The sequence below is a fragment of the Barbatula barbatula genome, assembly GCF_947034865.1.
Source record: "Barbatula barbatula genome assembly, chromosome: 11".
NCBI classification, from domain to species: domain Eukaryota; kingdom Metazoa; phylum Chordata; class Actinopteri; order Cypriniformes; family Nemacheilidae; genus Barbatula; species Barbatula barbatula.
Window position 1 is genome coordinate 18,216,268 of NC_136774.1, and position 27,688 is coordinate 18,243,955.

The window sequence follows — 27,688 nt, forward strand, 5'->3', positions numbered from 1 at the left end:
GTGAGATTTCTGCGTATTTGTTTCAGGACAAATATCTGAAACATAGGAGCCTTACAAATAAAGTTTCCATTTGCTCTTAGTTCAATTGATGTCTATGAGAAATTATTGATATCTATTTATTAAATGGATTCCTTTAATAGATCTTGTGTTATTCTTTTGTCTTGGTCTTGTTTCTCTTTTTGTCTTTCCGCTGTGTGTCTAATCCTCTGCTTTAGCTGGTCTGGGAGAGGTCACTGAGACAGGTTAGAATGGAGAGAAAACTATTGCTTTGATCCTGGAGAGCAGGAACTTTCCCTTTTCAAATGGCGACAGTTTTCTCTTCCTCTCTCTCTCTTTCTCTTCCTGTCCAGTCCTTTTTTCTCTCTGTCTGCCTCTTGAATGATTCTTTAGATTTTTTTCTGTGGCAGCAACATACGCAAGGCGTCAAAGGTAATGCTCTGTGTTAGCTTATGTGTTTGTGTGTGTGAAACTTGTCAGATTGTTTGTATTGCACATCAGAAGTTTAGTTTGTATTCAAGCATAGCCAGGCTTGTGTTTGTACGTGTCTACTTGCGTATGCCTGTGTGTAAGCATAAAAAAGTTCAGCAATGATTCTTTGTACCCTGTAGGCAATATATCTGCCTGCCACTCCCTGTTAGAGGTTAACCAGGGCAGGGCTCTCTGTTTCTCTCTCTCTGTTTCTCTCTCCCTCTATCTCTCTGTTCCTCTACCTTCAGGGAGGAGCTATGACCTGTCAATCTCAAGTTAACACAGGTCAGGGTGCTGCTGAAGGAATGTTAATGTACGAAGCAATCAAGCGAAATGGCAGCTGTGAAGGTGGAGAGGTTGTGTTACCTCACAAAGTGAAAAGAAAGAAAGGAAGGGTGTGGCCGTAAACCACCTGAACCACTTGACCGGAGGGGAGGGATTTAATTTTAGTGCAGACACATGTTCACTCTTAAACAGTAGCAATATCTGAGTCTATATTCAGACAGTATTCTGCTGCACAGGGGGTTTAGTGGGAGACTTTTTCCAGCAAGAACAAGAAGTTACCTTTTTCTTGGAGTTGTAAAAAAAACAACTGGAAAACTATTTTGCTCTCTTTGGTTAAACATTGGACAGTAGAATTAAGGATATTCTTTTAGAGGTTGTTGCTGCTGGTTGGACTCTGGGACTTGGACTGGGAAACAGCCGACCAAAAGAGGTTTGTGAGGTTAACTATCTATTTGCAAACTTTGCAGTCTTGCAAGCTCTTTTGGAAAGTTTTCTCATTCTTCTGTACTTGCTGCCGTCTTTCTCTTTTATTTAATTTTTTCATCTGCATTTGTTGCTTTTTAAATAAAAAATTCTTAAAGGTATACTTCACCTGAAAATCATTTACTCACCCTCAGATTGTTCTAAACCAGCATACATTTCTTTGCTGAACACAAGGGGTGTATTTAGATTAATGTCAGATCTCGCCCCCCATGGACTCCCACGGTATTTATTTTGCCTACTATGGGAGTCAGTGGGGTGAGATCTGACAATTTTAGTGATCAGCAAAACAAATCAAAATTCATATAGGTTTGGAACAATCTGATGGTGAGTAAATGATGACTGGATTAAAATCTTTGGGTGAACTATCCCTTTAAAGAGTAACTGTTTTCATTCTTGAAGTTTGACCTCTAGTGAAGAGAATTATGCATCAATTCGCTTTGTTCTTCATCATCTTCCAATCGTTTTAATCAAAAGTTTTGCATAATAAAATAGTTTTGAAGTGGGTACACATTAAACATTGTCTTTATCAGGGATTGCAAGTTTTAATGTGTGATATAGAATTAAAGATTCTATAACATTCTATAAAAATTGTTGCAGTTGTTTGTCTATGATGCATACGCTTCTTTTTTATTTGAGATCGATCAACAGCTGTATTTGTTTCTGACTTTAAGAAACTTTAAGAATGTTACTGGTAAAGTTATTACACTAAGGCTCGCTCCAAACACATTATTCAAAGATATACACAGCACATTGTACTTATGGAATAATGATTGTTTTAGTATTAAACAATAACACAAATAATTACGTCAATGCCCTATATTCTTGTATTGGGGATTTTTGAATTATATTGTTTTTCTTTACATATGACTCAACATGATTTGTCCGTCAGTTTGTGAGGTAAACTCTGCCAGATCAGGTTCACAATAGCGTGTGAAAGTATGTTTAGATCTCAGGTGCAGTCATGTTTATAAAAGAATGTGTTTTCTCATCCTGGAGATAAATACCAGCGGTGATGGTCAAAATATGAACAGGTGTAGGTTCGAATGTTAAAGTTCACGTGCCAACACTAGGTTTAGAGTCACAGAACAAAAACAAATTTGTTTGGAAACGTATTGGTCACTGTCTGAGTTGACATCAGTATCGCCTCTCTCTTTCTCCTTTAACTCTCTATCTATCTGTAGAGGATATGGGCCGAATTCCTGAGGAATTGTTGGTCTGTTTCTGTTCTTCCCAGTCAGGATGGATATTTATGGAGGGTGAAATGGGTTCAGCTTTCGTTTGATGTTTTCAGAGAGAGGGTGAAAGTGATAGCGGCCAGGTGGATCACATTTCTTCCTCCGTTTTAAGTGTTTTAGTGCTAATACTCCAGAGCTGAGGTCATGGCATGCTATTCGCATGGCGTGCAATATCTGTACTTAGGATCTGGTGGTGGGTCTCCAATACCCTAATAGGTGTAATAAGTTACGATTCAGATTTAAGTTAAATATTTGGGTCTGCAGTGTGTGTTCAAATGAGGGAGTTAGTGTTTAGGTATTTTCTGCTTCTGTTATGATATTCATCAAGGCATATGTCTTGCAAGCCTCAAGTTTATTATGTGACTTATTGGTTCCCGTTGTTTAAGTGTCTGTGATATGTGTGTGATATTTGTCCTGTTGCTCTGTTTTATGTGTAAGTTTTATGTGTGTTTCAGGCTGCAATGGGAGGATGGGCGCTGCGTCTCGCTGTGGGGATCAACATATTCATGCTTACTGTAACATCCAGCCATGCTAATGACGGTGGGAAATCCCTCACACCTCAAATCTTTTACAACATAAACGTAGAAACTTGCTATGACTAATTTAAGGGTAATTTTCGGCAATGACATTTTCAAATATAACACATTTTTTAATTGATATTCAAGAATAGTACTGTTATCATGTAATAGCGATTTATTAGAAGCTGCAATTCATAACTTATTTTGGGTTAAAAAGAAATTCTCGATTTGCAATGGTAATATTTAGAGAAGCACCGATGCTACATTTATCCATCGATAGCCGATTCTGAATATGAAATGAATATTTCCTATATTTCCGAATGTTATAAATTCATATAATGACTATATATGATATTGATATAATGATAGTGAACATCAAACTGGTGATGCTTCTTAACATTTTCTATGCACATAGCACACATTCATTGCATTTTCCTGTCCTCTTTTGTATGACAGGACATATCGACCCTAATAGTGGGAAACACTAAGTGACATTTATTAAATGCATTTTTGTATTCAATGAATACAATGTTGTGCCACATAATAATTATACTAATGTACTTATCAAAATGCTTTATAGGCAGTTGATTATTAGGTTGTAGAATGAAGACAACAGTTATTTGGCAAACATTGTTAAAACATGTTCACATTTCTTGTGAAGTCCTCAAAGATTAAAAAGAAAGATCTTGCAGTTTGGCTGTAGTATGGGGTTTAACATACGCTTATGCGTGTCTTATAGTCAATCACTGTACGGTTGCCAGGACCAAAACCTGCTCAGACTGTATCCAGATCGGATCAGGATGTTCATACTGTTCTGATGAGGTCAGACTTACTAATTCACATATATTTTCTGTGTTTGGTTATTTGTCTTCACCCATATGAATGTTTCCTTGTTTGAATGAGAATGTTTAAACACATTTTCATGTTTTATGTGTGTGTTTAATTTTATTAGAATTTCGAGTATGAAAGGTGTGATTTGAAGGCCAACCTGGATGTCCATAAGTGTCAGCTGCAGGTTACAGTTGAGAGCACCGAAGAAATGCAAGGGGTTCGTTTCGACAGTCTCTGTGGGCCTAGGCTCACATATCACAGATGGCTTTGTGTGTGCATGCATTCTCACGTTTGTATGTGTTTATCAGAACAAGCGGGTCGACAAGATGCTGAAGCTTCCACAGGTGGCTCCTCAGAAGATGCGCATGACGTTTCTTCCTGGTGAGGAGAAGGAGGTGGAAATGCAGGTCTTTGAGCCGACCCGTGGTCTTCTGGATCTCTACATCCTCATGGACTTCTCTAACTCGATGTCTGACGATCTGGATAACCTGAAGAGAATGGGGGACCAGCTGGGTGAGGGAGAAGGGCGGAGATGTAGTGAACAAACGTTGTTTGTGTATTTAGTGTGACCACAATTACTTAATTCTAATAAACTTGATGATGTTTGGAAATTAATTAGTTTGGTTTCACCTTGCACAGCTGAACTTGTTGGGGAAATCTCTGATGACTACACTATTGGATTTGGCAAGTTTGTAGACAAAGTCACAGAACCACAGACAGACATGAGACCATCCAAGTGAGAAGAACACAGATTTACAGCACCAAAATAATCTGAGTCAAATGTTTTGTCTTCACACATTCGTTTGTTTTATCTCTTTCAGGTTAAAGCAGCCATGGCCCAATAGCGATCCTCCGTTTTCATTTCGTAACATCATCCCTCTCACTAACAACAAAACCTACTTCAGACAGATACTGCAGAAGGAGCGAATATCTGGCAACCTGGATGCACCGGAGGGAGGATTTGATGCTATTTTACAAACTGCTGTATGCCAGGTAATCCAAGAAAGCTGTCGATTTTAACAGAAAATATCATGCCCAATGATCTAACAGTGATTAGTAACATTGTGACTCAGATATAACCTTTTTTGTTGTTCACAGGCTCAGATTGGATGGAGGGAACACAGCACCCACTTGCTGGTCTTCTCCACTGAATCTGCTTTTCATTATGAGGCAGACGGTACCAATGTGCTTGCAGGCATTTTGGATCGTAACGATGAGAAATGCCATTTGAATGCAGAGGGACATTACACACACGACACCCTTCAAGATTACCCATCTATACCCACATTAGTGCGACTTCTGGTTAAGCACAACATCATCCCAATCTTTGCCATCACCAACCACTCCTACTCGTACTACGAGGTTTGTTGCAAAAATGTTCATTCAGAGTCACGGAAATGTTTGAACTCTGCTGTGACACAAATGCAACGTTTTTGTTTTGTTTTGCAGAAACTACGTGAATACTTTCCCATTGCTGAACTTGAACAGCTACAGGAAGATTCTTCCAACATTCTGAGCATTTTAAGAAACGCTTTCAATGTAAAACAGAATGCGAAATGTTTTCATAAAGAAATTCTTTGTGATTTTTCATCGGGTTAATAGGATGTTTAACTTTTTTTTTTATAGAATATTCGTTCCAAGATCAGTATGCGTTTTGAGGACAAACCAAAAGCACTGGAATCTAGTATTCTCTATCAGTCCGGCAGTACGTGGGAACATAACACTGCTGGGAACTTCAGAGTCAAACCAGGCGAAATTGTTAGTATCTTTATATATTTGCATTTGTACTTTTTCAATGTTAACATTTTTAATTACACTAATCTACTAGTACTTTTCAGTGTGTAAAAAAGTGTTTTCTTCCCTTTCAAGGGTAAATTTAAGGTCCGTCTAAAGGCCCTTACTCAGGTTGGAGAGAACCCTGTGTGTAAAGCAGACCTGGCTGACCGAGCAGGAACTATGCGAGTCAAACCCACCACCTTTAGCTCCGCTTTCAAAATCGACACTGAAGTGCTCTGTCCAAACTGCAACTGTGAAAAAGTGAGGTTGAATAAATGTCAACAACCTCCTTCATGTCATACAGTGTCTTTTCTGAAAGTCTCACACTTCTGTTTCTCCTTTAATATCAGACCCCGGCTAAAAATGCAGTACGCTGTAACAATCATGGAGATGTGGTTTGTGGGAAATGCCAGTGTTACAGTGGATGGTATTATAGACATTTATCAAGTTTATATATTTAACTTTAGTTATCCCCGATTATTTTGCAGTTAATAACCCCACCCCCTGTTTATACCCCATCTCCACAGGTTAGGTCCCTTCTGTAACTGTTCGGCCGGAGAATCCAAAGACTCTCCCCTTTGTTTGAAGCCTGGCTCGACGGAGCCGTGTTCTGGCAGGGGAGACTGCATGTGTGGTACCTGCATGTGCTACAACCCCAACCTGTTTGAGGGGCCCTTCTGCGAGTTTGACAAATCTCAGTGTCCGAGATTTGGTGGATTTCTATGTAATGGTTAGTGAGAATCACTAACAAAAAATTGACTTTTTGTGCTAACTTTGGTGAAGTCTAGCTGAAGGAAGTCTTTGTGATACACATCTTACTTAGCAACATGCTTTGACGTGTTGTCATAGTTACTGCATGCTCTGGTTGTGTTTTAAAGTTTGTGACCTTCCACCTCTGTGTGTGTCTCAGACCGTGGCAGCTGCAGTATGGGGAAATGTGTGTGTTCACCTGGCTGGAGTGGAGATGCCTGTGATTGTCCCACCACCAACCAATTATGTCTGGACACCAAAGGGGTAAAGCCTGCAAACTTGCACACCTTTAACTTCGACTTGTCATATTTAGCAATGCATATGAGAATTATAAGATAACTTTGATTCATAATTTGAAATGTGACCCTGAACCACAAAACCAGTCACACGGATACATTTGTAGCAATTGCCAACAATACATTCTATAGGTTAAGTGATCGATTTTTCTTATATGCCAAAAATCATTAGGACACGCCTACAAACTTCACTCGCCACTCAACAAAATCATTACAGCGGTAAGCCAATAGAAAGCGTTAAAACAAACCTGTTTCTTCTTAGCAACGGACTCCTGGGTGGCCTCTAGTGGACAAATTTAAAGGCGGATTTCTCAATATTCTGATTTGTTTGCAACCTAAGATTTCACATTTTAAAATAGTTGTATCTTGGACAAATATTGTCATATCCTAACAAGCTGTCAAGTGATGTTTAAATCTAAATTTCCAAAAATTGAGCCTTATGGCTTGTTTTGTGGTCCAGGGTCACATATCAGTTGTCAGCCGTAACACACCAATAATTAACAGCTGTGGAAACAAAGAAAATTGTATTTAATTGAAAAAAATAGCACACAAGCATAAATGCATATTTCATTTACAAGAACAGCTCTATTAATATTTTTACTTCATAAACCAGGGTATCTGTAATGGTCGTGGTGAGTGTATATGTGGCCGTTGTAAGTGTGAGCACTCTGGACTTCCGCTAAGCCTCACTTGTGAAGCCAACTTCCAGGTACGGTTGTCAGTTGTAATACGTTATGTGCATTTAACAAATAATTTGCGGATCCTGACGCAGATTCTCTGGCCCTGCAGGCTCAGCTGGGCATGTGTGAAGCCAAGAGGAGCTGCGTTCAGTGCCAGGCCTGGAACACTGGCGAGAGGAAAGGCAGAAAGTGTGATGAGTGTACATTTCAGTCCGTCTTGGTAGATGAACTGGAGGATGGTAGGGCATCAATAATGATAGCACACATTTACACTCTCTTTCTTTTCTTATTATTTTACTTTCTTGTTGTTTTCTACATTTGTGTTTTTAACAGAATATGATAGAAGTTGAAGTAGCTTATGTACTGTAGTGAGAAAACAGAATATAACATTTCAGCTCTTTGACAACATTAACTGTACATGTATGCATTTGGCAGATAACTACTCATAAACATGACTTTCTAAAAAATGCAAGCATGTGCATTAACATTCGTGGCATATTATTGTAACATAGATTGTTTAGTTTTTTTTTTTTTTTTATAAATTACCGAAAAAAAGCATATCAAGGCGTGTCCAAAAAACATCAAGACCTCAGAAGGTTAATAAGGCATCGAAACCCATGATTTTTGTATGTGGACCACTTGCGTACTTCTTTTTCTGCTTTCTAGCCCAATAAAAAATCTTAAGCGTTAAACATAAGCCTTTAGATCAGAAGGTTTTGAGATAATGAAAAACAAATACAGTCAAGTCTGTCCAGATGTTTGACTGGCTGAAAAGACTGATTAAAATTATTTTTATGTCCACAGATGGTAACGTGATCGAGAAGTGTAGTTTCCGTGATGAAGACGATGACTGCACGTACCACTACACCGTGAATTATCCATTAGAAAACACGGCCAAAGAGCATCGTGTCCTGGTGAAGAAAAAGAGGGGTGAGATGTTTGCAAATGTTCATTTGTACAATGAATTTGGGCTTGTAGAAGGTACTTATATAAAGCCCCCTGATTGTGACCCACTGTAGTAACAGTATTTTTTTCCTAAAGTACTGACTTTCATATTGTTTTCCCATGTGTCAGACTGTCCACCTGGAGGTTTCCTGTGGTTAATTCCACTCATAATGTTTCTGATGCTCCTGCTCGGATTGCTATTACTCTGCTGCTGGAAATATTGCGCCTGCTGCAAGGTATTCACACACACACAAATATAATGAAGTTACCCAAGCTTCAAACATACTGCCATTGTTCATAACATTGCAGTTTATTCAACCAGTTTATTCATGTCTCCTGTCTGTCTCTGTCAGGCTTGCCTCGCTCTCCTACCCTGCTGTGGTAGAGGTAATGATCTTATTTCTTTTATAATACAATCCTTACAGTTATAAGATTGGGCAAAGGTAACCGATGCATTTTGGGGGCAATTGGCAGGTCGTATGGTGGGATTCAAAGAAGATCACTACATGCTACGTCAGTCATTGTTGACCTCCGATCATCTGGATACCCCGATGGTGCGCACCAGTCCACTCAAGAGCACTGATGTGGTGCGCTGGAAAGTCACCGATAACGTTCATCGACCACCAAACCACCCCCAGAACCAGATCCAGCCCAACCCCAAAGAGACCAGTGAGTATAAACAAGGCTTCAGCTAGCTAACTAGTCATCCAGTTCTCTTCTGTTTGTCATCTAGCTGCTGAATTATCACACACATCAGCATCATACTTTATTTTTCCTACAGTACAATTTCCCGTCTCTCTCCGTCTGAACCGACAGTATTCCGAACCTCTTTCCCTGCCCGATGCTCGAGAAACAGACATGCTCAGACGGGAGGTGGAGGACAACGTGAGTGTTTATAGATGCTTGATGCTTTCCAATAAAGCAAGTTAAAACATCTTGCACCTGAACCGTCACGCCTGGGTGCTGATTCCTCTGTGTTCTTCTTATACAGCTCAATGACGTGTTCATGCAGATCCCAGGTGCGCAGACAGTGCATAGAACCAGGTTCAGGTGAGACCAGGCTGCTTTAAATGACTCATAGAAAGTGGTGTGGCTGTGCCTTGGGGTTAAATCTTTCAGACGTGCGTGTGTCTTGTGTTTTGATGTTTTGCTTAATGTACTGTTTTTCTTTCACCTCAGGACACAAAGAAATTCTGGAAAGAGGTACAGTCGCTGTAGTCGATTGCATTGTTGGAATTATACCACAGTGATTTTCTACATGTCACCAAACTTTCCGAACCTAACAATAATTCTCATTTACACCCACAGACAGAACAACACGATTGTTGACACGGTTTTATCAGCCCCGCGTGCCAGTTACCCTGATATTGTGAAACTAACAGACAAACAGGTTCAGGCTGGACACTTCCGTGACCTAAAAGTGATTCCAGGCTACTACACTGTAGCGAATGATAAAGGTGCAGCTTTTACAGTTTTTACATAGCATCTTCTTATGTTACCCAGACTGTACAATCATTTTGTTACTATATAGTTTGTGTTAGATTGTACCATATAAGAGTTATGTTAACTGAATGTTTATGTATCTACCACCACATTTGTCTTGTAGAGGCGGCAGGCGCTGTAGAGTTTCAGGAGGGCGTGGAGTCTGTTGACGTCCGGATTCCACTCTTCATCAAAGATGAGGATGATGAAAAGAAGGAGCTGCTTGTGCAAGCTGTAGATGTGCCAGTTGGAATCGCGAAGATCGGCAAAGATCATGTCAACATCACTGTGATTAAGGAACACGGTAAGATGTTTTTTTTTGTAAGTAAAAGCAAATGATCATTGATTCAAATCTGTGATTTTTGTTTGTGTGTTTATTTAATCGTCACAGCTCGTAGCATCTTTACATTCCTGCAGCCATCATACACCTTCAGTCGGCAGGATGGTGTGGCAAACATTCCCATCAGCCGTGAGATCATTGAGGATGGACGAACTCAGGTCTCGTACTGCACCCGAGACCTCACCGCCAAAGACAAAAAGGTAAAATGCCTTAAACTTGCAAATCAGGTTTCAACACGTCATACAATTTACATTTCATTTACAGGGGATATTTTTCAATGTCGTAGGTACTTATTTTTTGTGTTTGATAGCATTAAGTGTCCTAAATACACAATTGAATTATATTTTCCATTTTTTAAAACACATTTAATTTGTCCTTTTCATAAAAATTAAAGTGAAAGGTTAATAGTCCAAAGTGTCATTTTTTGGAGGATCTGTTTGCAGAAATGCAATTTAATATACATAACTATGTCTTCAGATGTGTATAAAGACCTTACATAATGAAAAGTTATGTTTTTATTACCTTAGAATGAGCTATTTCAATCTACATACACCGCGGGTCCCCCTTGCATGGAATTCGCCATGTTGTTTCTACAGTAGCCCTAAAAGGACAAACTGCCCACCAGACCGTGTTTCGTAAATACGTTATCTTCTTGGCAAAGATCGAAATGTCACCACAACTTAGTCCTGTGTCTGCTATTTTAGTGCTTCGAAAGGGAGGGGTGGAGTGAGCCGTTGGTTGCAATTCCCAACCTCACCACTAGCCGCTAAATAAAAAAACTGGACATTTTAAGTCAGTTCTGATTTAATCATTTTTTACAGCATGAAGTTGCAAGGTGAATATGTATACTGTACTTTTAGATGAAATATCATCTCATCATCAGTCTTTTGATTAACCTTTTCTGATAATTCTTCCCTTGCCTTTACCTGTCTACACAGGAATATATCAAAGTTGATGGGGATTTGAGTTATGGACCTGGTGAGAAGGAGAAGACTGTCCCAGTGAAACTATTAGAGCTCGGAGAGGGAGACGCACTTCTGGGGGACAAACAGGTCAAACAGTTTGTGATGGATCTCAGTAACCCACGGCAAGGCGCTAAACTTGGCCGATACCCACGAACCACTATCACCATCGCCGATAAAGGAGGTACTGGAAACATCCAGTTGGGATATACGGCCATTGAATTTATACGGCCAAGACAGAACATAGCTGTTAAAATGCATATGACCATTTGTGGTAATTTATTTTATTATTCACTGATTTTACTGTCTTACAGAACCCGGTATGGTGATGTTTAAGAAAAGCACTCAAAATAACAGTACAGCGGATTCCATCTACTCCATACCTGTGGTACGCACCCGAAACCAGGAAGGTCCGACCACCGTGTACTGGCGCACAAACAAAGCATCGCGCTTCGACCTCTCTGGTCCTCTCCACTTTGGCCCGGGCGAGACCGAAAAGAACGTTGTTATTGACCCCCGTGCATACCCGTCACCCGTCATACCCGAGACGTTCCAACTGGAGCTGTACGACCCAAGCCCCAATGCAACCATTGGAGAGAGAAAGACAACGCTGGTGAACGTAGTTGATGCTAGAGGTGAGACAACAGCGTTTTGATATAGACCTCATTATTTAATATATAACAATTTGCAACAAAACTGAACAGCTAATTTTTTATTGTTCACGTTGTACAAAAGATTTGAAACCTCCTAACTGATGTTATCTGTTGATAATAAATGTATTTTTTGTGTGATTTTAGGAGATATGAAAAGTCAAGAGTTCCAGAAATCTGAAAACATTAGTGCCGTGGCCGCGTCTCCTGGAGGACGTCTCTACTCCCCAACCAACATCAAAGCTGTACCCACTGGTCCTAAAAACATACGAGTGAACTGGAACTCCAGTGGAAATGCCATTGGTTACAGGGTAGGTCATTATTTGATATCTGCCTAAACATGTACATTTGTATATTTTACAGAGCTTTATATTTATTTTTTATAGTCTTTATTTTTGTTGAGAGATAAAGCATACCATTAATCCAGTATCTTGTAGGGCGAGAGTGAAGCAATAGCCATTGCACAAAATCTGCCTTGAGCCAGTAATCGTCTTACTGATTTGATAGAAAGTGAAAATTAAAGCTGATCCTTTCAAATTTACAAATTGTAATGAAGTGTAATGGCTTAGCCAATTTGATATGTTTTTAAACAATATGAGCTGACAATAGAGCATGTGACAAAATGTGACATGTTGATTGCAGATTAAAAAAAGGGAATTGTTAGTTTTTTTTGTCAGTTCTGGGTGTATATTGAATTTCATATTTCTGTAAACCTGAAAATGTTCCGTGCATGTCTAAGATGTAAACTCATGTGCTTTGCAGGTGAAGTACTGGATTTATGGAGATCCTGAGGCTGATGCACAGATGATGGATGTAAAGTCTCCTAATGCTGAGCTAACCAATCTCTACCCTTACTGTGATTATGAGATGCGAGTATGTGCCTACAATTCACTCGGAGATGGCAACTACAGCGATATAATCCCATGCAAGACTCTTGAGGATGGTAAATCGGCCACATTTTCTTTGTTTTGTGTTTTTTATTCTCGTGTTTTTTTCCACCCATGCCTTTGTACAGTGTTTAGCTCAGGTCAATAGTCATTTCCAAATTATTTCCATGCTGGTTCATTGTTGGTCAGGCTGCTAATCCAGGAGGCTTGTTGTTTGAAACAGTTTTAAAAAAAAATCTGGTATAATCATCCCAGCATCCAAAAACTGCAAGAGAGGGTTAGATGTGCTTTACCTCACCCCAAGTAAAATATTTTTTTCTAATCTACAGCACCACCAATAGGAATACTTTTATTTTGATTTTGAAAATAACTGATGCTGGTTGAAGTTTATTCAACAAACATCTGCATATTTTACCATTCCAGTTCCCGGTGAACCTGGTCGACTGGCTTTTAATGTTATTAGCCCCACTGTCACTCAAGTTAGCTGGGGGGAGCCAGCAGAGACAAATGGTGTCATTACTTCCTATGAGGTCATCTACACACCCATCGATGAGTTCAACAGTAAGATTTTGCAGTCATACACGTTTTAACATCATCATACTGCAAAATCACTAATGTTTTCTTTTCAGAAGTTTTATGTCTAAAGATTCTTTTAGTAGTTTTATGCTTAAACGAAGAAAATATACATACAAATAAAAAATATATAAAACTTACAAGTCATTATCGTTATCTGTGTCGAGTCATAATTTTCAAACATTTTCTAAATAAATTTGTATATGATTATTGTCTACATTCAGAGCCTCAAGGAGTTTCTAAGAAGGTGATGATTGATAACCCTAAAAAGCGGATGTTGCTCATTGAGAACCTTCAGCCTTCTCAGACATACTGTTACAAAGTGCGCGCTCGCAACAAGGTGGGCTGGGGTCCGTACAAAGAAGCCACCATCAACCTGGCTTCACAGCCTACCAGACCGATGTCAAGTGAGTTACTTACCAACAAACACATAGATCCTTCAAAGTATGAACTTGTATAGCTTAAAGGCTAGAATAACGACTGTTTTACATAGCAAGCAATAGTAGAGCATTGTTTTACAGCAATAATAACAAGTTTATATATTTACATTGAATGCTGACAAACAAGCAAATAAAATGGAGCTTCAGGACAATAAGACTTACACATTATTGATTTTTTAATTTTAATATTTTTTTTTAATTAATGAGTTATGAAAGGTTATGAATTTGAATCAAAAGTCAACTTAATTTGTATTTATTCTGAAAGTTTACTGGTGTTGTGTAAGGCACCTTCACATTGTTTTTAGTATGATTTGTGTGAAAGATGTCTTCTGAACCACACCCGCTTGAAGAACATGTCTGGGGTGCGATTCATGTAGTTTGAAATCAATCCAGCCCCATTTGTGGAAGTAAATATATGACAGCATAGGAAAAGCATCCATCAAAACAGCAACTCACTAACAACAAAGTTTAGATCAAGCAGTTCTTTAATAAGTATTCTATAAGACCACGTGCAACAAAACATAATCTGTACAAGGAGTCCACATTCTCATTAATATAAGAAAAAATTATGCTTGCACACTTATATTATTCTCTATGGTTATCCATCAATGTTTTAAGGAGTAAGCATTTCGGTTAATAGGTGATTGTTTTAAACCACACATTAAGAAGACCTATACGTTAACATATTAACCTTCATGGTTATTTATTAAAATACTACGTGTGTACTGTAAAGTTGTGAGCCTTGTAACAGTTGTAACACATGGGTTGATGGCATTTTTTGTTGGTTTGTCTCCATCCTACAGTTCCCATCATTCCAGACATTCCCATTGTGGACGCAGAGGGTGGTGAGGATTATGACAGCTACCTGATGTACAGTAATGAAGTACTACGATCTCCAACCAGCAGCCAGAGACCAAGTGTGACGGACCTGACTGACGGTGGGTGTCTTATATTGTGACTTTTAACAATGTCCACTTAGTTGCTTGATAACATGAGCACGCTAAGCATATGAAGACTAACCCATGTAGTCTTACACATAGAGAAGGCTAAAATACTTCTGTCTGAATCTTGACAGTTCTTGTTGCACACCAGAGGATCTAGGTGGAAAGATTTAAAAAGTTTTTTTCATTCTGCTTTTACCTGTCCAAATGTCTTGGTCAGTGGTAGACATGTTTATGGTCTGCGTTCATCTAGCATACAAGGATGATGTCCTTACATCATTTATATGCATTTCCCTATGAAACTGAAAGATTATTTTGAATCCACTTCTCACTGAAGACATCAGAATTGGTGACTGGGCATTTATTACGTTGAATCAAATGGTTGTGTTGGGTTCAAATAGTTGAACATGTGCAGTGGTGTTGAGGACACAAGCCTTGTTGGAGGGACACAAATGATGTCAGATCAGATGTTGATTTAGCTCGTATTGCTAACAGAAGCTGAAATCGCAACATCAATGGCCTCAGAAGACAATGGCTATCCCTTTTCTTCTTACCTTTATTGCCTATTAAAGGGACAGACATTACAACTCTGTCATCATTCACTCATTCTCACGTCATTCCAAACCCTCGTGTCGTTTTGTGCTCCATGAAAAGGTTTGTAAGGGTGAGTGAATGTTGTCCGAATTTAAGCACAGACAGCCTGCAAATCCTCTATCCCTTGCTTGCTTCCCCACATGAATACTGAAGGTTCACGCTGGAAGCATGTCCAGCTAGTTGGTTCGGACCTGGATCTCCGTAAAGTGTCCTGGAAACTGCCTGCTGACATCATCCCCGACTGCCCGAGCCCAGACAAAGATGCCCTGCCACAAGGTGAAGACTTGTCCCTGGCAGACATCATGCCAACCACACCCAACGTCAACCCAATGCTCTGCTATCAAAGTGGCTTGACTGGCTTGTCTCAGAGAGCTTAATGTTGGTGCAAAATGTAGGCAAGTCGGAAATTGTGGAGAAGAGTTAGCCTGCTAATTCCATTGCTATTCTTGCTAGTGTAAAAAATTGTTTCTTCTGACATGAAAGCTTTCTTTTGGCTACAGCAGTTTTGGTCAATTAAGGACTGCACTTGAGCCGTCGTAGGCCTGTCTTCTGGAGCGCTCGTTTTTTGACAGCATCGTTGTGCTAATTTTCTTCATCTGGTGTTGTTATGATGATTTGTGATGTTGTCTGTTCTCTTATCTGTTGATACAGATCAGCTTATAAATGGAAAATGGGACCAAAACTTCTTGTTCCCTGGAGGAAGCAGTTCTCTGTCGCGCAACGTCAGCTCTTCGTCATCCACGTACAGCCATTCCACACCTCGTCTGGCTGGGACTAATCACAGCAGCACAACAACTTACATTTCTGGCAAAGGTACAATATATTGTGGTTAAGTTTTTCTTTAAGGATTAAATTCACTGAACTTATATATTGCTTCCAACAAGTCCAGAGTAACAAGGGTCTGTCAAGCTTTAAAAAGTACATAACAAGCATTTTTATTTTGTCTTGATCAGGGGGCTCAACCACTCACAGATTTGATGGGGGACTCCTCAGAGATGAGGTGACGCTGAGGAAACGTTCTGACAATAGGCATTACACAGACAATGATGGTGTTAGGGACTCCATTGTTATGGGAAGCCTGTCTGGTGGATTTTTGGAGAATATAGGTAAAGTTATATCCATGTGCACATACATTTCTTTGATATAATGGCTTGCAAGGTGCAGCTTTGGGCAAGAACCCCTTGCTGACTCTCGCTTCATTCCCGCTCTCCGTTTTTCTTCTGTTATCTACACTTTAACTGCATCTGCTGCCTGCCAATCCCTTCCCGCCCCACCCTTCCACGGCTTGGCTGCCTCTCAGGGGTCTCTAGCTTCAGCCAGAGTACAACCACCAACTACAGCATGAGCTCCAGAACTCGTACCCAATCTGAAGATATCAACGATGCGTTGCAGAACCTGGATATGGTGCTTCTTGGTGAGTGAATCAGGAATGAATCAGTAAGTATTGGGGAAGCTGCTTGGAAACTCCAGCTTTGAATACTGTACTCCTCCTCAACACCGTGACCAATCAGCACCTGAAGAACATACTTTTAAAACCCTATTTGAACTGTAATGACTTACCCTGCAGACTTACACAGCCCCAGCTAATGCCCTGGTGTTTCCCGCTGGTGTAGCAGTACAAATTACAGCTGCGAAATCCAATTATTTGGTCTGTGGTTTGACATTATACCATCTGTACCGCTTGTGCCCTCAGACTCTCGCATAAACCCAGGCGTTCCTGAAACTCCCAGCAGATTGGTGTTCTCTGCTTTGGGACCCACTGCCCTCAAAGTGAGCTGGCAGGAGCCTCATTGCGAGACAGATGTTTTAGGATACTGTGTCCTTTACCAGCTTATCAATGGAGGTGAGAACACTGAATTAAATTGCAGGACGTTCCAGAATGATGATGCTTTTAGTTTCTAGAAACTATAAATCTTTTACTTATCACATGTAGAGATGTAGCAATGCATTTTTTTAATCATTAAGTAATGCTAATGTGCTTTACAGAAGAATTTCTTTATGTGATGACAAACAAAAGTTAGATGAAAGCTAATATTCTTCTTCAATAGGTGAAATAAAACGTATTGAGGTTAAGAATCCAGCACAGAACTCTGTGGTGGTGCAGGATCTTCTTCCCAACCAGTCCTACGTTTTCAAAGTAAAAGCCCAGAGTCGGGAGGGCTGGGGTTCTGAGAGAGAGGGAGTAATTACCATTGAATCTGCCGTCGACCCCAAGAGTCCACTTAGTCCTATGCCAGGTGACCACACCTTTATTTCTTGTTTTGACATTTTGTGCTTAGGAATTAAGTTATAAATTGTATAATTGCCAAATTCCTGGTTATGAAATTAGCCATAATCCTCAAATGAGATCCTCTTGCAAAGTTTCATGGGATACATGGGTTGTGTGTGTACAGGGTCTCCGTTTACTCTCAGCACACCAAGTGCTCCAGGACCTCTGGTCTTCACAGCTTTGAGTCCAGACACCCTTCAGCTGAGCTGGGAGAAACCCCGTAAACCCAACGGAGATATTCTGGGCTATGTGGTCACCTGCGAACAGCTGCAAGGAGGAGGTCAGATGACTAAAAGTTTTTAGAAATACGTTAAGTGGTTTGTTCCGACACTTGTCTGCTAAGACTTCATTGGTTTCATTGCAGGAGATCTTCGGTCCTTCCAGGTAAATGGCAACGCTGCAACGTCATTGACTGTGTCTGACCTTAAAGAAAACATGCCGTACAAATTCAAAGTTCAAGCCCAGACCACACAGGGCTTTGGACCAGAGAGAGAGGGAATAATCACCATAGAATCTCAAGATGGAGGTACAGAGATTCTTACAGCAGCATCACTGTTTACAATTTTAAAACAACAAAAACAAAGTTTAGTTTTATCACTTTTTTTATAAATATAATTTATTTACGTTGATATAATTGGTTAATATTATAAATACTATAGTCTACTTTTACATGTACATCACCCTACGTGTACATCCTTCTGTATCACAAAACATGTATTGTCTTTAAACAGGAAAATTAACCCTTCTTATTTTATCTCTTCCCAGGCTCCATGTCGCAATATAGCAGTCAATCAGTTACAAGGAGGGAAGTTTTCAACCTACCCACAGAAATGACAACACACACAATGTTCTCAGAACCCTTTGTGTCTCCAGGTACCGTCGCACAGCTCATAAAATAATCTCAATGCAACCTAACTGTCAACATATTGATCCGTTTATTAATGATTAAAATGAACTTGAGCTTTCTTTCTTGCATTATAACTTGCATTAGTTCATTTCTCATATAAACGTCTATTCCAAATGCTATCTGTTTGTGTGTTTAGACGGCATGATGATGATGTCGAGCAGACAGGTCACAGAGTCCAGTGGTAGTTCCATCACCCGGCAGGTGGAGATGGTGCAGAGGGGAGTCGTGGCCGGCACCACAGTCACAAAGAGAGTAGACCGACAGTACTATGAAGCATAAACTTCTTGACACTCCATCTGCCTTCTGATAAAATCACATGACGAAGCAACATTACACATATTGTGGAACTTTGTGTTAGTTGAATCTGAACATGTGTGATTTTAGCTGAGCTCTTCCTTGAATCATCAACAAGGTCATCAAAGCCTTGATACGTTATTGAATGTAAAAACCTTTGAGTGTTATGAGAATCATAATTCAAGACATGCTCCATGGGATATGGTTGTGGATATTCTGTTGCCTGTTTGAACTGTACAGCTTTATTCTTGGCTAGGTCAGATTTCATACTTGGGATGTTTGTAAGTTGATTTGAAAACATTCTTTCAAGTTTATGTTTCTCAGCAATGCACCATATGTGAGATTTGTACTCTCCCACCCTCTCAAATGACTTTATTTTTGAGGGTTGCATAAAATGTTGTTGCATATGGACTCCATTGTGAGGATTGTAAAAATGTTACTGAGGTTTTTTTTTCGGCTGGTTGGAAGATGTGCAACGTTTATATATTTAAGACACACATACGTTTTAGATGCTGGTTAGCAAGACTTTAATTATTTCAGTTGGTGAACCAGCAGCTAACCGGTATGAACTAGTGTGAAAAGGAATTCTGCTCATTTTATAACAAAGAACTGCTCGAGTCTGCTGGTTTTGTGCTTTATGCTACTGATCATTTGAAAAAGATTTTCAACTTTGTACCTCTGCACCTTATTTGTTAAATTACTTTTTTACTGCATTTATACATTTTGTATGGTACTTCTCACTTGGCAAAAATATATTTTAAGTTTTTATATTGAAATACTATCATATCATATTCAAAGTGGATCATATAACTGGTCTGAATTTGTCTGTAGAAAGCAAAAAGCTTTTTGTGTGCATGTCAGTTCACCACACTTAATGAAACAATAAATCGTCCTACCACAGTTGAATCATTGTGCGTCATTTTTATTAGAAACAGATTTAGGTGCAAGACTAATGTTTTTAATACATGATGTAACTACCTTCAGTAACTCTTCATATTGAAAGAATATTCTATAAGTACTACGGGCGCCCACTAAAAGCTTATTAAAGCCGTATTAACAGATATAACAGGGCTTACAAGTTACCAGATTTAGACAAAGGTAGATTTTAAGCTTGGATCTGCATAAATCAAATAAAAGTGCATAAAAAAGTGCCCTTCATTTAGCGACACTCAAAATCACGTTTTTTATTGACTGCACATAAGAAACTCAACGTGAACTCATTTTTGCTTTATAAATGGGTATTGTAAGTGTAAATGGTTAAAAAGATGCAAGGAGGAAAATACAGGATTTTATATGCAAATCATTTTCTGGAAATGTCAATAATAGTACAATATATGAACAGTTTAAAACAATGTTATCACTTTTGATTAGAATTTTTTTCCCAAAATCTTTTATATATTGGGCACTGTTTTTTATATGACAATACCTTAAAGCAGTGGTCACCAACCCTGCTCCTGGAGATCTACCGTTCTGCAGACTGCAACTCCAACCCTGCTTCAGCACACATGTCTGTAATTATCAAGCAAGGTTAGAGCTGAAATCTTCAGGACGGTCGATCTCCAGGAGCAGGGTTGGTGACCACTGCCTTAAAGGGATAGTTCACTACCATTATTCATTCACCCTCATTTTGTTCTAAATCTGTGTATGACTGTTAACCATAAAAATATTCTGAGAAATGTCTCAGTGGTTTTGTGTCCATGCAATGGAAGTCAATGGAGCCCAATGTTGTCTGGTACCAACACACCTCAAAATATATTTTGTGTTCTGCCGAAGAATTATGTACAGGTTTGGAATGACATGAGGGTGTGTAAATGATAAAGAATGTTACATTTTTGGTGAACTATCCCTTTAAATTCTATATTAACATGAAGATACAACTTTATCAAACTATATGGAAAAACTGCAGATATCGTTTTTTTCAAGAAGGAAGCATGCCCAGTGCTCGTGCATCGGTCAGTTAGAGTAAACAAGCCCTTGGTTGAATTACTAATGATTCATTTGTTATCAGCATCAAACCGTTTACCTATTCTAAAAAATATGACATATCCCTCTATGCACCCCAATCCCCTTTTTGTAAGCAATGTCAAATTTGTTTTGAATACTGTGTTTGTATGCGTGATTCGCATTTACTGTATATCTGTGTATCGAGAGATCTCGCTCTATATCATTAACAGAAAAGACAGGGTCCCTTACAGAGACATGGTTCCCTGATGTCTGCAGGCCTGATGACCAGCTCTCTCACCATCTCAACTGTCCCAAACACAGGGTAAAGCTTCTCTGTGAACCTCTCGTTGTACGTGTAGATATGCGCTCGCCGCTTCGTGTCATAGAAGGACAGCTGGCCCTCTTCAAAGTCAAGGTAGATCCCCACTCGCTGCGGTATGAGCGCCTGGGGTAAATAGGTAGCCGGGACAGTCACTGCCTTGAGCTCGGTGCCTCTCTCCAACCTGAGTGTGAAATATCCACTCTGAGCGTTCAGCGGTCTGTAGCCTTTACAGAGGGCCGACTCTTTGGCCACCCCGAGACGCCAGTCGCGGTCACCCACTTCTACCTCCCAGTAATGCCGCCCCGATGAAAAGCCATTGGAGGCCAAACAGCACCACCAGCCATCAAAGCGGTGCAAACTGCTGGAAACCTCTCGACGCTCCAGACCGCAGTGCATTCGCTTGTGGTCCTTGGACAGCAGCAGAGCTGGGTTGGCCGTCTCTTGGTCAAGGGTAATTTCCACTGTTAAACAATTTGATATCATAGTAGTTTATTCGATTAATGTTTTCATGTGTGTAATGTGGAAAATATAGGATAGACAAAACAATGACACAAACCGGAAGCATCACATATCCAGTTCCAAACTGAAAAGAGAGAATTACGTTTCTGTGTAAATACATAATATAATAAAAAGCAGTGACTCTGAACAGCTACAGTTCTGATGGGCAACAAATTTGAATGGTTGTAAATGATTCATAATGTGATGGCCTAATGTTATAATCTCTCACCTGTGTGTGGAATGTAGCCAGTACAACCTGAGAGAGAGAGACAGAGAGATAGAGAGAGAAAGAGAGGAGAGAGAGAGACTTCATTGTAATTACCAAACATGCTTATTCAACAGACAGTAATAATCAGTAATCCAAGCAGAAGTTTACAGAAGTTCAGGTCTAATCTGTTTATGTAACATAATTAATTACATCACTTGCTTACCGATCTTCTGGGTTCTTTGTTTTTGTGCCAGCCATAGTCTTGGAATAAGTTCCTATCAGATGTATGAAAATTCACAATTAAAAAAACATTAGCGGTCCTTAAAGGGACAGTTCACCCAAAAAAATGAAAGATCACTCATGAATTACTCACTCTCTTATTGTTACAAATCTGTATACATTTCTTTGTTTGGTTTAACACAGAGAAAGATATTTGGACGAATGCTTGTAACCAAACAGTTCTTGGCCACCATTGACCACCATAGTAGAAACAATTATATTAGTTGTTAAAAGTGCGCCAATACTGGTTTCTATCTGACATTATTCAAAACAAAACAAAATTGGTGTTCAACAGAACAAAAACTTGATAAGTAATTTCCTACTATGGAAGTCAATGGGGTCCAAGAACCTTTTGGTTATAAGCATTCTTCCAAATATCTTTTATATATTTGACCCTGGACAACAAAACCAGTCTTATGGGTAAATCTTTCGAAAATAAGAGATTTTTATATAATCTGAAAAGCTAAATTATAAAGCTTTCTGCTGATATATGTTTGTTAGGATATGACTATAAATGGCGGAGATACAACCGTTTAAACTCTGGAATCTGAGAGTGCGAAAAAATCTAAATATTGAGAAAATTGCCTTTGAAGTTTTTAATCAGACGCACTGTAGCAGGCCAACCACTCACCAAAATAAAGGTTTTATATATTTAGGTTATGAAATTTACAAAATATCTTCAAGGAACCTGATCTTTACTTAATATCCTAATGATTTTGGGCATTAAAGAAAAATCTATAATTTTGACCCATCCAATGTATTTTTGGCTTTTACCTAAAATGTTCCTGTGCTACTTAAGACTGGTTTTGTGATCCAAGGTCAAATATATCTAAAAATGTCTAAAAATGTATACAGTTTTAGAACAACTCGAAGCTGAGTAAATTAATACAGAATTTTATTTTTGGGTCAACTATCCCTTTGAAACAGGCTTATTTTCTTGAAATGTATTTTTATATTGGGTTGAAATTTTGGATGCAGAATAAATATTATACAATATTTCTGATTCATTGCACCTTGTCTAAATGTTCCCCAAGCAGGACATATATGAGCAGCTCCACAGCAGAGTCCAGACGTAACAGGTGACCCCTCTTCCACTGCAGCTCCACATCATCCATCATCATCAACACTGCCTCACCTGGCCAGACACCATTCTGGAGAGGGAGAGAGAGAAAGAAAGAGAGAAATGATTGAACTAGGCAGTGAGAAGTCAATGTATTTATAAATATACTCTATATATATATATCACAAATGACATCTACGGTTTCCTTTATAGCGTTTATTAAAATAGTTTATTATAGTTGATCATTTATTTTAATTAGAGTGTGGGCTTAGCAGGGTTGTTCATGAGTCAGTGAGGTCATCTGTATTTAACACAGTCAGACAAGAGGACAGTGTGTGTATGTGTGTGTGTGTGTGTGCGTGTGTATTGGCTTAGCAGGGTTGTGCATGACTCAGTGAGGTCATCTGTATTTAACACAATCAGACAAGAGGGTCATAGCAAGGTTAATAACTTAATTCTTAATCAGAGAGCAACCTGAGACACAGACAGAAAGAGACAGGACATTCACTCAAACTGTTATACTATTAATGTAACTACAATTAGATAAATTGTTATTGTTAATTAGAAAACGCAAAACAGAGAAATTACTACTTAAGACTATTCAATTGTATATCTGTCCTTTTTTGAAGTGTCACACCGTTCGTCTCTGTCCTCACCGGATGTCTGCTGCGCTGATCTCTGGTCCAGTCCATAATGACCCTTTTAAAGGGACCCATGTCATATTCTCCTCCCTGCTCAAGCATGCTAAGCAAATGAGCCTTCCAGTCACGCTTTTCTGGATACACGTCAGCATAAACCTCTACTGACTTCTCTGCATTTTCCTGCACAATATGTAAAAACAGCAATCTTTTACACGGTGACAAATATTGTGTGTTGAAGTTAACCTACTTTGTTTGATGACATAATAATATTACAGTGACCTGAAACAAGCAGAGGTGGGAAGTCCTAAAAGTTTACTCTACTCAATAACTTTTTTAAAGTATTTGTACTTTTTGGACACATGTAACTTCACAACATTATAAAGCATGTATTCTTTTTATTCAAATACATTTTATACATAGGTAAATTTCCATGTGTTTTTTCTTTTTATCTTTTTAAGTACTTTAAAAATCTACTTTCTTTTTCACTCAAATAAAATGTCAAGTGTGCCAAGAAATCATTATACGTAGTGGAGTAAAATGAATGATATACTGTATGCTTTAATATGTAGGGAAGTAAAATTGTTACATGTGAAACACTGATAAACTACTTGAAAATCTACTTGAAAGTTAAAATACTTGGTAAAATACTTAAAATAGAGTATCTCCCACCTCTGGAATCAAGATAGTAAATGTGTTACTGTATATAAATGAAAGTCTTTTTAAACTACAACTGTAGGATCAAACTTTAAAAATATCTATATCTATCTATAATAACCCCAAAGAGATGCATTTGTTCAGCATTATATAATAGATTTAATAGAAAAAGAACCAAACTCTCTCAAGGCCTATTCAGCAGCTTCAGTTGACATTTATGACGCCAAAACCTTTTTAATAAACAGGCTGTGTCTGACTGGAATCAATTACTTTGATTTCTCAGGCAAAATGTGCTGACAATGTGGCTTTTCTAAAAGTACACTAAATCCTTGAGGTGGACACCCCAGAGTGAACTAAAGCTCGGTCTCTTTCTCAAGGACAAAGTATTGTTGACTGTAACTTAAAAAGCACAGCGCTTAGAGCTTGATCCTTTGAAAACTGACAGAGAATTTTAAACCTTTAAGCCACTGGATACAGCAGCACTTTAGATCCAGTTGGATATGACTGGATGGTACTACGGTTGTACTTTCCATTTGAAGCATGACTTTCTATAAATACAACCAACATATAAATAAACAACAAAAAGCCTAACACAATATTTTGCTAAACGTCCTAAATTTTGAGTGTGCATGACCTTCATCCCCAGAATGTTGGCCGTCTCCACAATGAACTCTCTACAGGTGTGTGGAGGCCATATATCCTCTCCCATCCAGATGTGGGCAAGAATGTCAGATCTCTGCAAGACAGAAGAGAGTAACATTCCATGTGTGTGAGTAATAAAGTGTGAGGAAATCTCTGAGCTGACAGGAATGTAATATTTTATTAGGCTGGCTCCAAACAGTGGTGTGGTAAGTCACGTGCAGATGCAATGTAGAAACACTTAAAGTCATGTTACCTGACAGAGCCGGTTAAGCTCTCGTGCCAGCTCCATGATAAACAGTTGACTCTCTGTTAAAGGCTCCTTTTTAACATGTTTTACTTTCTTTCGAGTCTCCTGTAGAGAGATTTGGAAATCAAAAGTAATAATAATAGTTCAACTTATACATAACAATCTAAAACAAAACTGTCTCTGTTTTGCATTATCAAATGCGTACCTTTTAATATTTCGTAATAATATTTATTAATACTGTAAAACAATTTAAATGATAAAAATGTATACTATATTACATTTTGAACAATTGTAACATGGATTTTTATATCTAATGAATGAATTGTACCTTTAGACAGAGCTTGAGCTTCTTGGCCGGCTCAATGAGAAACTGCAGGCATTCCTTCATCATTTTAGCAGGCTTGATGTGAATCTGTAAGATATGAAAAAAATGCAACTGAAAAAAGAAAGCAAAAATAACTATATCAAGATGTAAAATGCAATAAAACTGTTGAGAATGAAGATGTGTAGCTAGGCGATTGGAGGGGTCTCTTAAACCTTAAAAAAGCTAACTAAACAGACTTAATCTGCAACTTGGCATTATTTTTTGATCACTCCGCGCCTCTGCTCCAATCAGCTATTTACGAATGAGGGTACAACTCCAGAGAGACCAGAAGAAGCAGCTGAGAGCAATTTTAATGAAAGCTCGGGGACACGAGTGGAACACGGTTCTGTTAAATCAGCACGTCTCCTCCAGTACACCCACACAGCCTGCCAGAACATCTAAACGCACGTTCATTCCTTATTCTTATCCCAAAGCATTAAAATGGGGGTTAAATGTTTTCATTATAAGTAGCTTACTACGGTACGTTCTTTATACAATTGAGGTTGTAAAGACTTTATTCTACAGTCCTGTTTCCCATGTACATAATATGTACTTACTGGGAAATAACTAGTTTCTAAGATGCTTATCCTCATTTATTTATGATTAAATGTACCTGCTGAGTTTACACTATACAACTGAACGTGATGAATGAGTTAAAAGTTGAATTTGCGGCCCACGAGAATGAAATGCATTGGCGCCCACACTGGTTATAAATCTCTAGGGGAACCAATCATTAAATATAGCTGGACTCCGATAAGCCTTATTGATCTGTTGTCCCTGAATTCGAGTGCCAAAAGTAAATGTGATCATTCACTGTTTCCCTGGTGTATGTTTCTAACCAGAAGCATTACATAATATAAGAATAGCATGAATTGATATAAACGCTTGTACATGGCACATTCATACAAAACGTACTATGCAGTATCAAATAGGCTTACAGTACAATCCTCAAGAACCAAAATGACTTTCTTTCTTCTGAAGAACTCAAAAAAGTTGGTGATCGGACAACACTGCACCACATTGACTGCCATTGCATGGGCCTAAAACCACAGAGACATTTCTCAAAATATCTTCTTTTGTGTTCTACTGAAGAAAAAAAATCTAACTAATTTGGAATGACATGAATGTAAATAAATGATGACGTCACACACAACTTTTAATCTAAATTTCAATTAACATACTGTACTAGAGGCTTAAACTTGTTGTCCCCTTGGTGCGCACTACACACTTGTTTAGCAAGGTGATGGCAGTGTCATACCACGTGGCAGATTAAATCAATCTTGGCAGCTCAGACACACGAACCACGTGATCGAGCACGAAGGGGTACCCACACCACTGATCCTTTAAGCGAATTAAAAAAGTGAGGTAAGTTACAACAGTGTTTATTTTTTGACGATGCGAAATGCGACAGTGTTTGTGACAATGTTTTAATGCAAATCACATTTTCATTGTCATACGTCGTGCCAATACAAAGCAGCATATAGTTATGTTTATAGTTATAGTTATATATATGGTTTCATGCCTTTTAAATTATAGTAAAAAGACAATAGTGTTGCAAATATGTTTACAAAACTATTTGTATTACTGCATGATTCACAAAAAAGTCCAAACTATTTGTTTAGCCATTTCATTGAGCTTGTTTCTGCTTAATAAACAATTTTGAAAATACAAATTCATAAAATGAAGTAAAAATTTGTTTTTGCAGAATTGTATTTTTTCCAAATTCATCATCTCATGCATCAGCAGGCATAAATACTTAACGCAATGCTCAGAGAAGAAGCGCAATGCAGTCAAAGTAAACGCAGGTGCGCTTAATGAGAACACGTTCTGAGTCATTAAAAAGCTGCAGTGGAAATAACTAAGTTTTTAAATATAAAAGTCACTTACCGTTTAATTTAACCTTCCGGAAAATACAAATGTCCTAGTAAATTTGTTGTACATCAGACTTGGGCATCTCGTTGGGCTCATTCATTGAGTAGATTCGTCTCAGCAGTCAGACTCAGAGAGTGTGTGCGTGCGTGCGTGCGTGCGTGTGTTGCGGCCAATCGGCGTTGACACATATTTCTGCGGAGTGTACTGCCGTCAAGCTTCCGATCGACGCCGAAGGTTTGCTCGTTATTTTCCGTGAAAGCGTCGCGCGGTAGTACGATATCCTCAAGATGGCGTGCTTGTAAAAAAAACCTTCACTTCTCTCGTCCTTGTGACCTTATATTTTATTTGCAT

General features: G+C 38.8%; 2 protein-coding genes across 6 annotated transcripts; one reads left to right on the forward strand and one right to left on the reverse strand.

The window, feature by feature from the left end:
- The first annotated feature begins 916 nt into the window (after nt 1-916).
- On the forward strand, nt 917-19,514 carry itgb4 (integrin, beta 4). 2 transcript variants are annotated; one of them, XM_079467367.1, is made up of 42 exons: nt 917-1,183; nt 2,927-3,011; nt 3,729-3,811; nt 3,942-4,037; nt 4,129-4,333; nt 4,460-4,556; nt 4,642-4,813; nt 4,919-5,182; nt 5,270-5,359; nt 5,447-5,578; nt 5,690-5,857; nt 5,947-6,023; nt 6,124-6,326; nt 6,507-6,610; nt 7,256-7,351; nt 7,432-7,561; nt 8,127-8,252; nt 8,397-8,503; nt 8,621-8,654; nt 8,742-8,936; nt 9,049-9,152; nt 9,259-9,317; nt 9,447-9,470; nt 9,576-9,724; nt 9,874-10,053; nt 10,141-10,289; nt 11,028-11,235; nt 11,366-11,686; nt 11,849-12,012; nt 12,464-12,644; nt 13,012-13,149; nt 13,386-13,568; nt 14,405-14,539; nt 15,788-15,949; nt 16,090-16,242; nt 16,437-16,550; nt 16,830-16,979; nt 17,185-17,373; nt 17,530-17,685; nt 17,770-17,931; nt 18,171-18,278; nt 18,449-19,514. In XM_079467367.1, the coding sequence occupies exons 2-42, from the start codon at nt 2,933-2,935 to the stop codon at nt 18,589-18,591; spliced, it is 5,790 nt and encodes a 1,929-aa protein (XP_079323493.1). In that variant the 5' UTR covers nt 917-1,183; nt 2,927-2,932; the 3' UTR covers nt 18,592-19,514. The 2 variants fall into 2 exon arrangements, with proteins under 2 accessions (XP_079323493.1, XP_079323494.1); XM_079467368.1 differs by lacking the exon at nt 16,437-16,550 and having other exon boundaries at nt 18,449-19,510.
- LOC306900416 (uncharacterized protein) lies at nt 19,510-27,653 on the reverse strand. 4 transcript variants are annotated; one of them, XR_013787292.1, is made up of 11 exons: nt 27,353-27,499; nt 25,430-25,513; nt 25,108-25,206; nt 24,847-24,948; nt 23,574-23,738; nt 22,871-23,008; nt 21,802-21,853; nt 21,600-21,626; nt 21,429-21,455; nt 20,349-21,333; nt 19,510-20,054 (listed from the first exon to the last, which is right to left on the reverse strand). XR_013787292.1 is itself a non-coding variant. In XM_079467369.1 (10 exons), the coding sequence occupies exons 2-10, from the start codon at nt 25,490-25,492 to the stop codon at nt 20,774-20,776; spliced, it is 1,233 nt and encodes a 410-aa protein (XP_079323495.1). In that variant the 5' UTR covers nt 25,493-25,513; nt 27,353-27,653; the 3' UTR covers nt 19,510-20,773. The 4 variants fall into 4 exon arrangements, 1 of the variants encoding a protein (XP_079323495.1); XR_013787293.1 differs by having other exon boundaries at nt 19,513-20,054; nt 20,482-21,333; nt 27,353-27,494; XR_013787294.1 differs by having other exon boundaries at nt 19,518-20,208; nt 20,482-21,333; nt 27,353-27,494.
- Between the last annotated feature and the right edge of the window lie 35 nt (nt 27,654-27,688).

Coding starts and splice junctions, on each gene's coding strand:
- itgb4 (XM_079467367.1), top strand. CDS start 2,933: ATGGGAGGATGGGCGCTGCGTCTCGCTGTGGGGATCAACATATTCATG. Junction 3,012..3,728: donor ATCCAGCCATGCTAATGACG/GTGGGAAATCCC, acceptor CGTGTCTTATAG/TCAATCACTGTACGGTTGCC. Junction 9,153..9,258: donor GACGGGAGGTGGAGGACAAC/GTGAGTGTTTAT, acceptor CTTCTTATACAG/CTCAATGACGTGTTCATGCA.
- LOC306900416 (XM_079467369.1), bottom strand. CDS start 25,492: ATGATGAAGGAATGCCTGCAGTTTCTCATTGAGCCGGCCAAGAAGCTC. Junction 24,949..25,107: donor AGCTTAACCGGCTCTGTCAG/GTAACATGACTT, acceptor TCTGTCTTGCAG/AGATCTGACATTCTTGCCCA. Junction 21,334..21,428: donor CTGGATATGTGATGCTTCCG/GTTTGTGTCATT, acceptor ATTGTTTAACAG/TGGAAATTACCCTTGACCAA.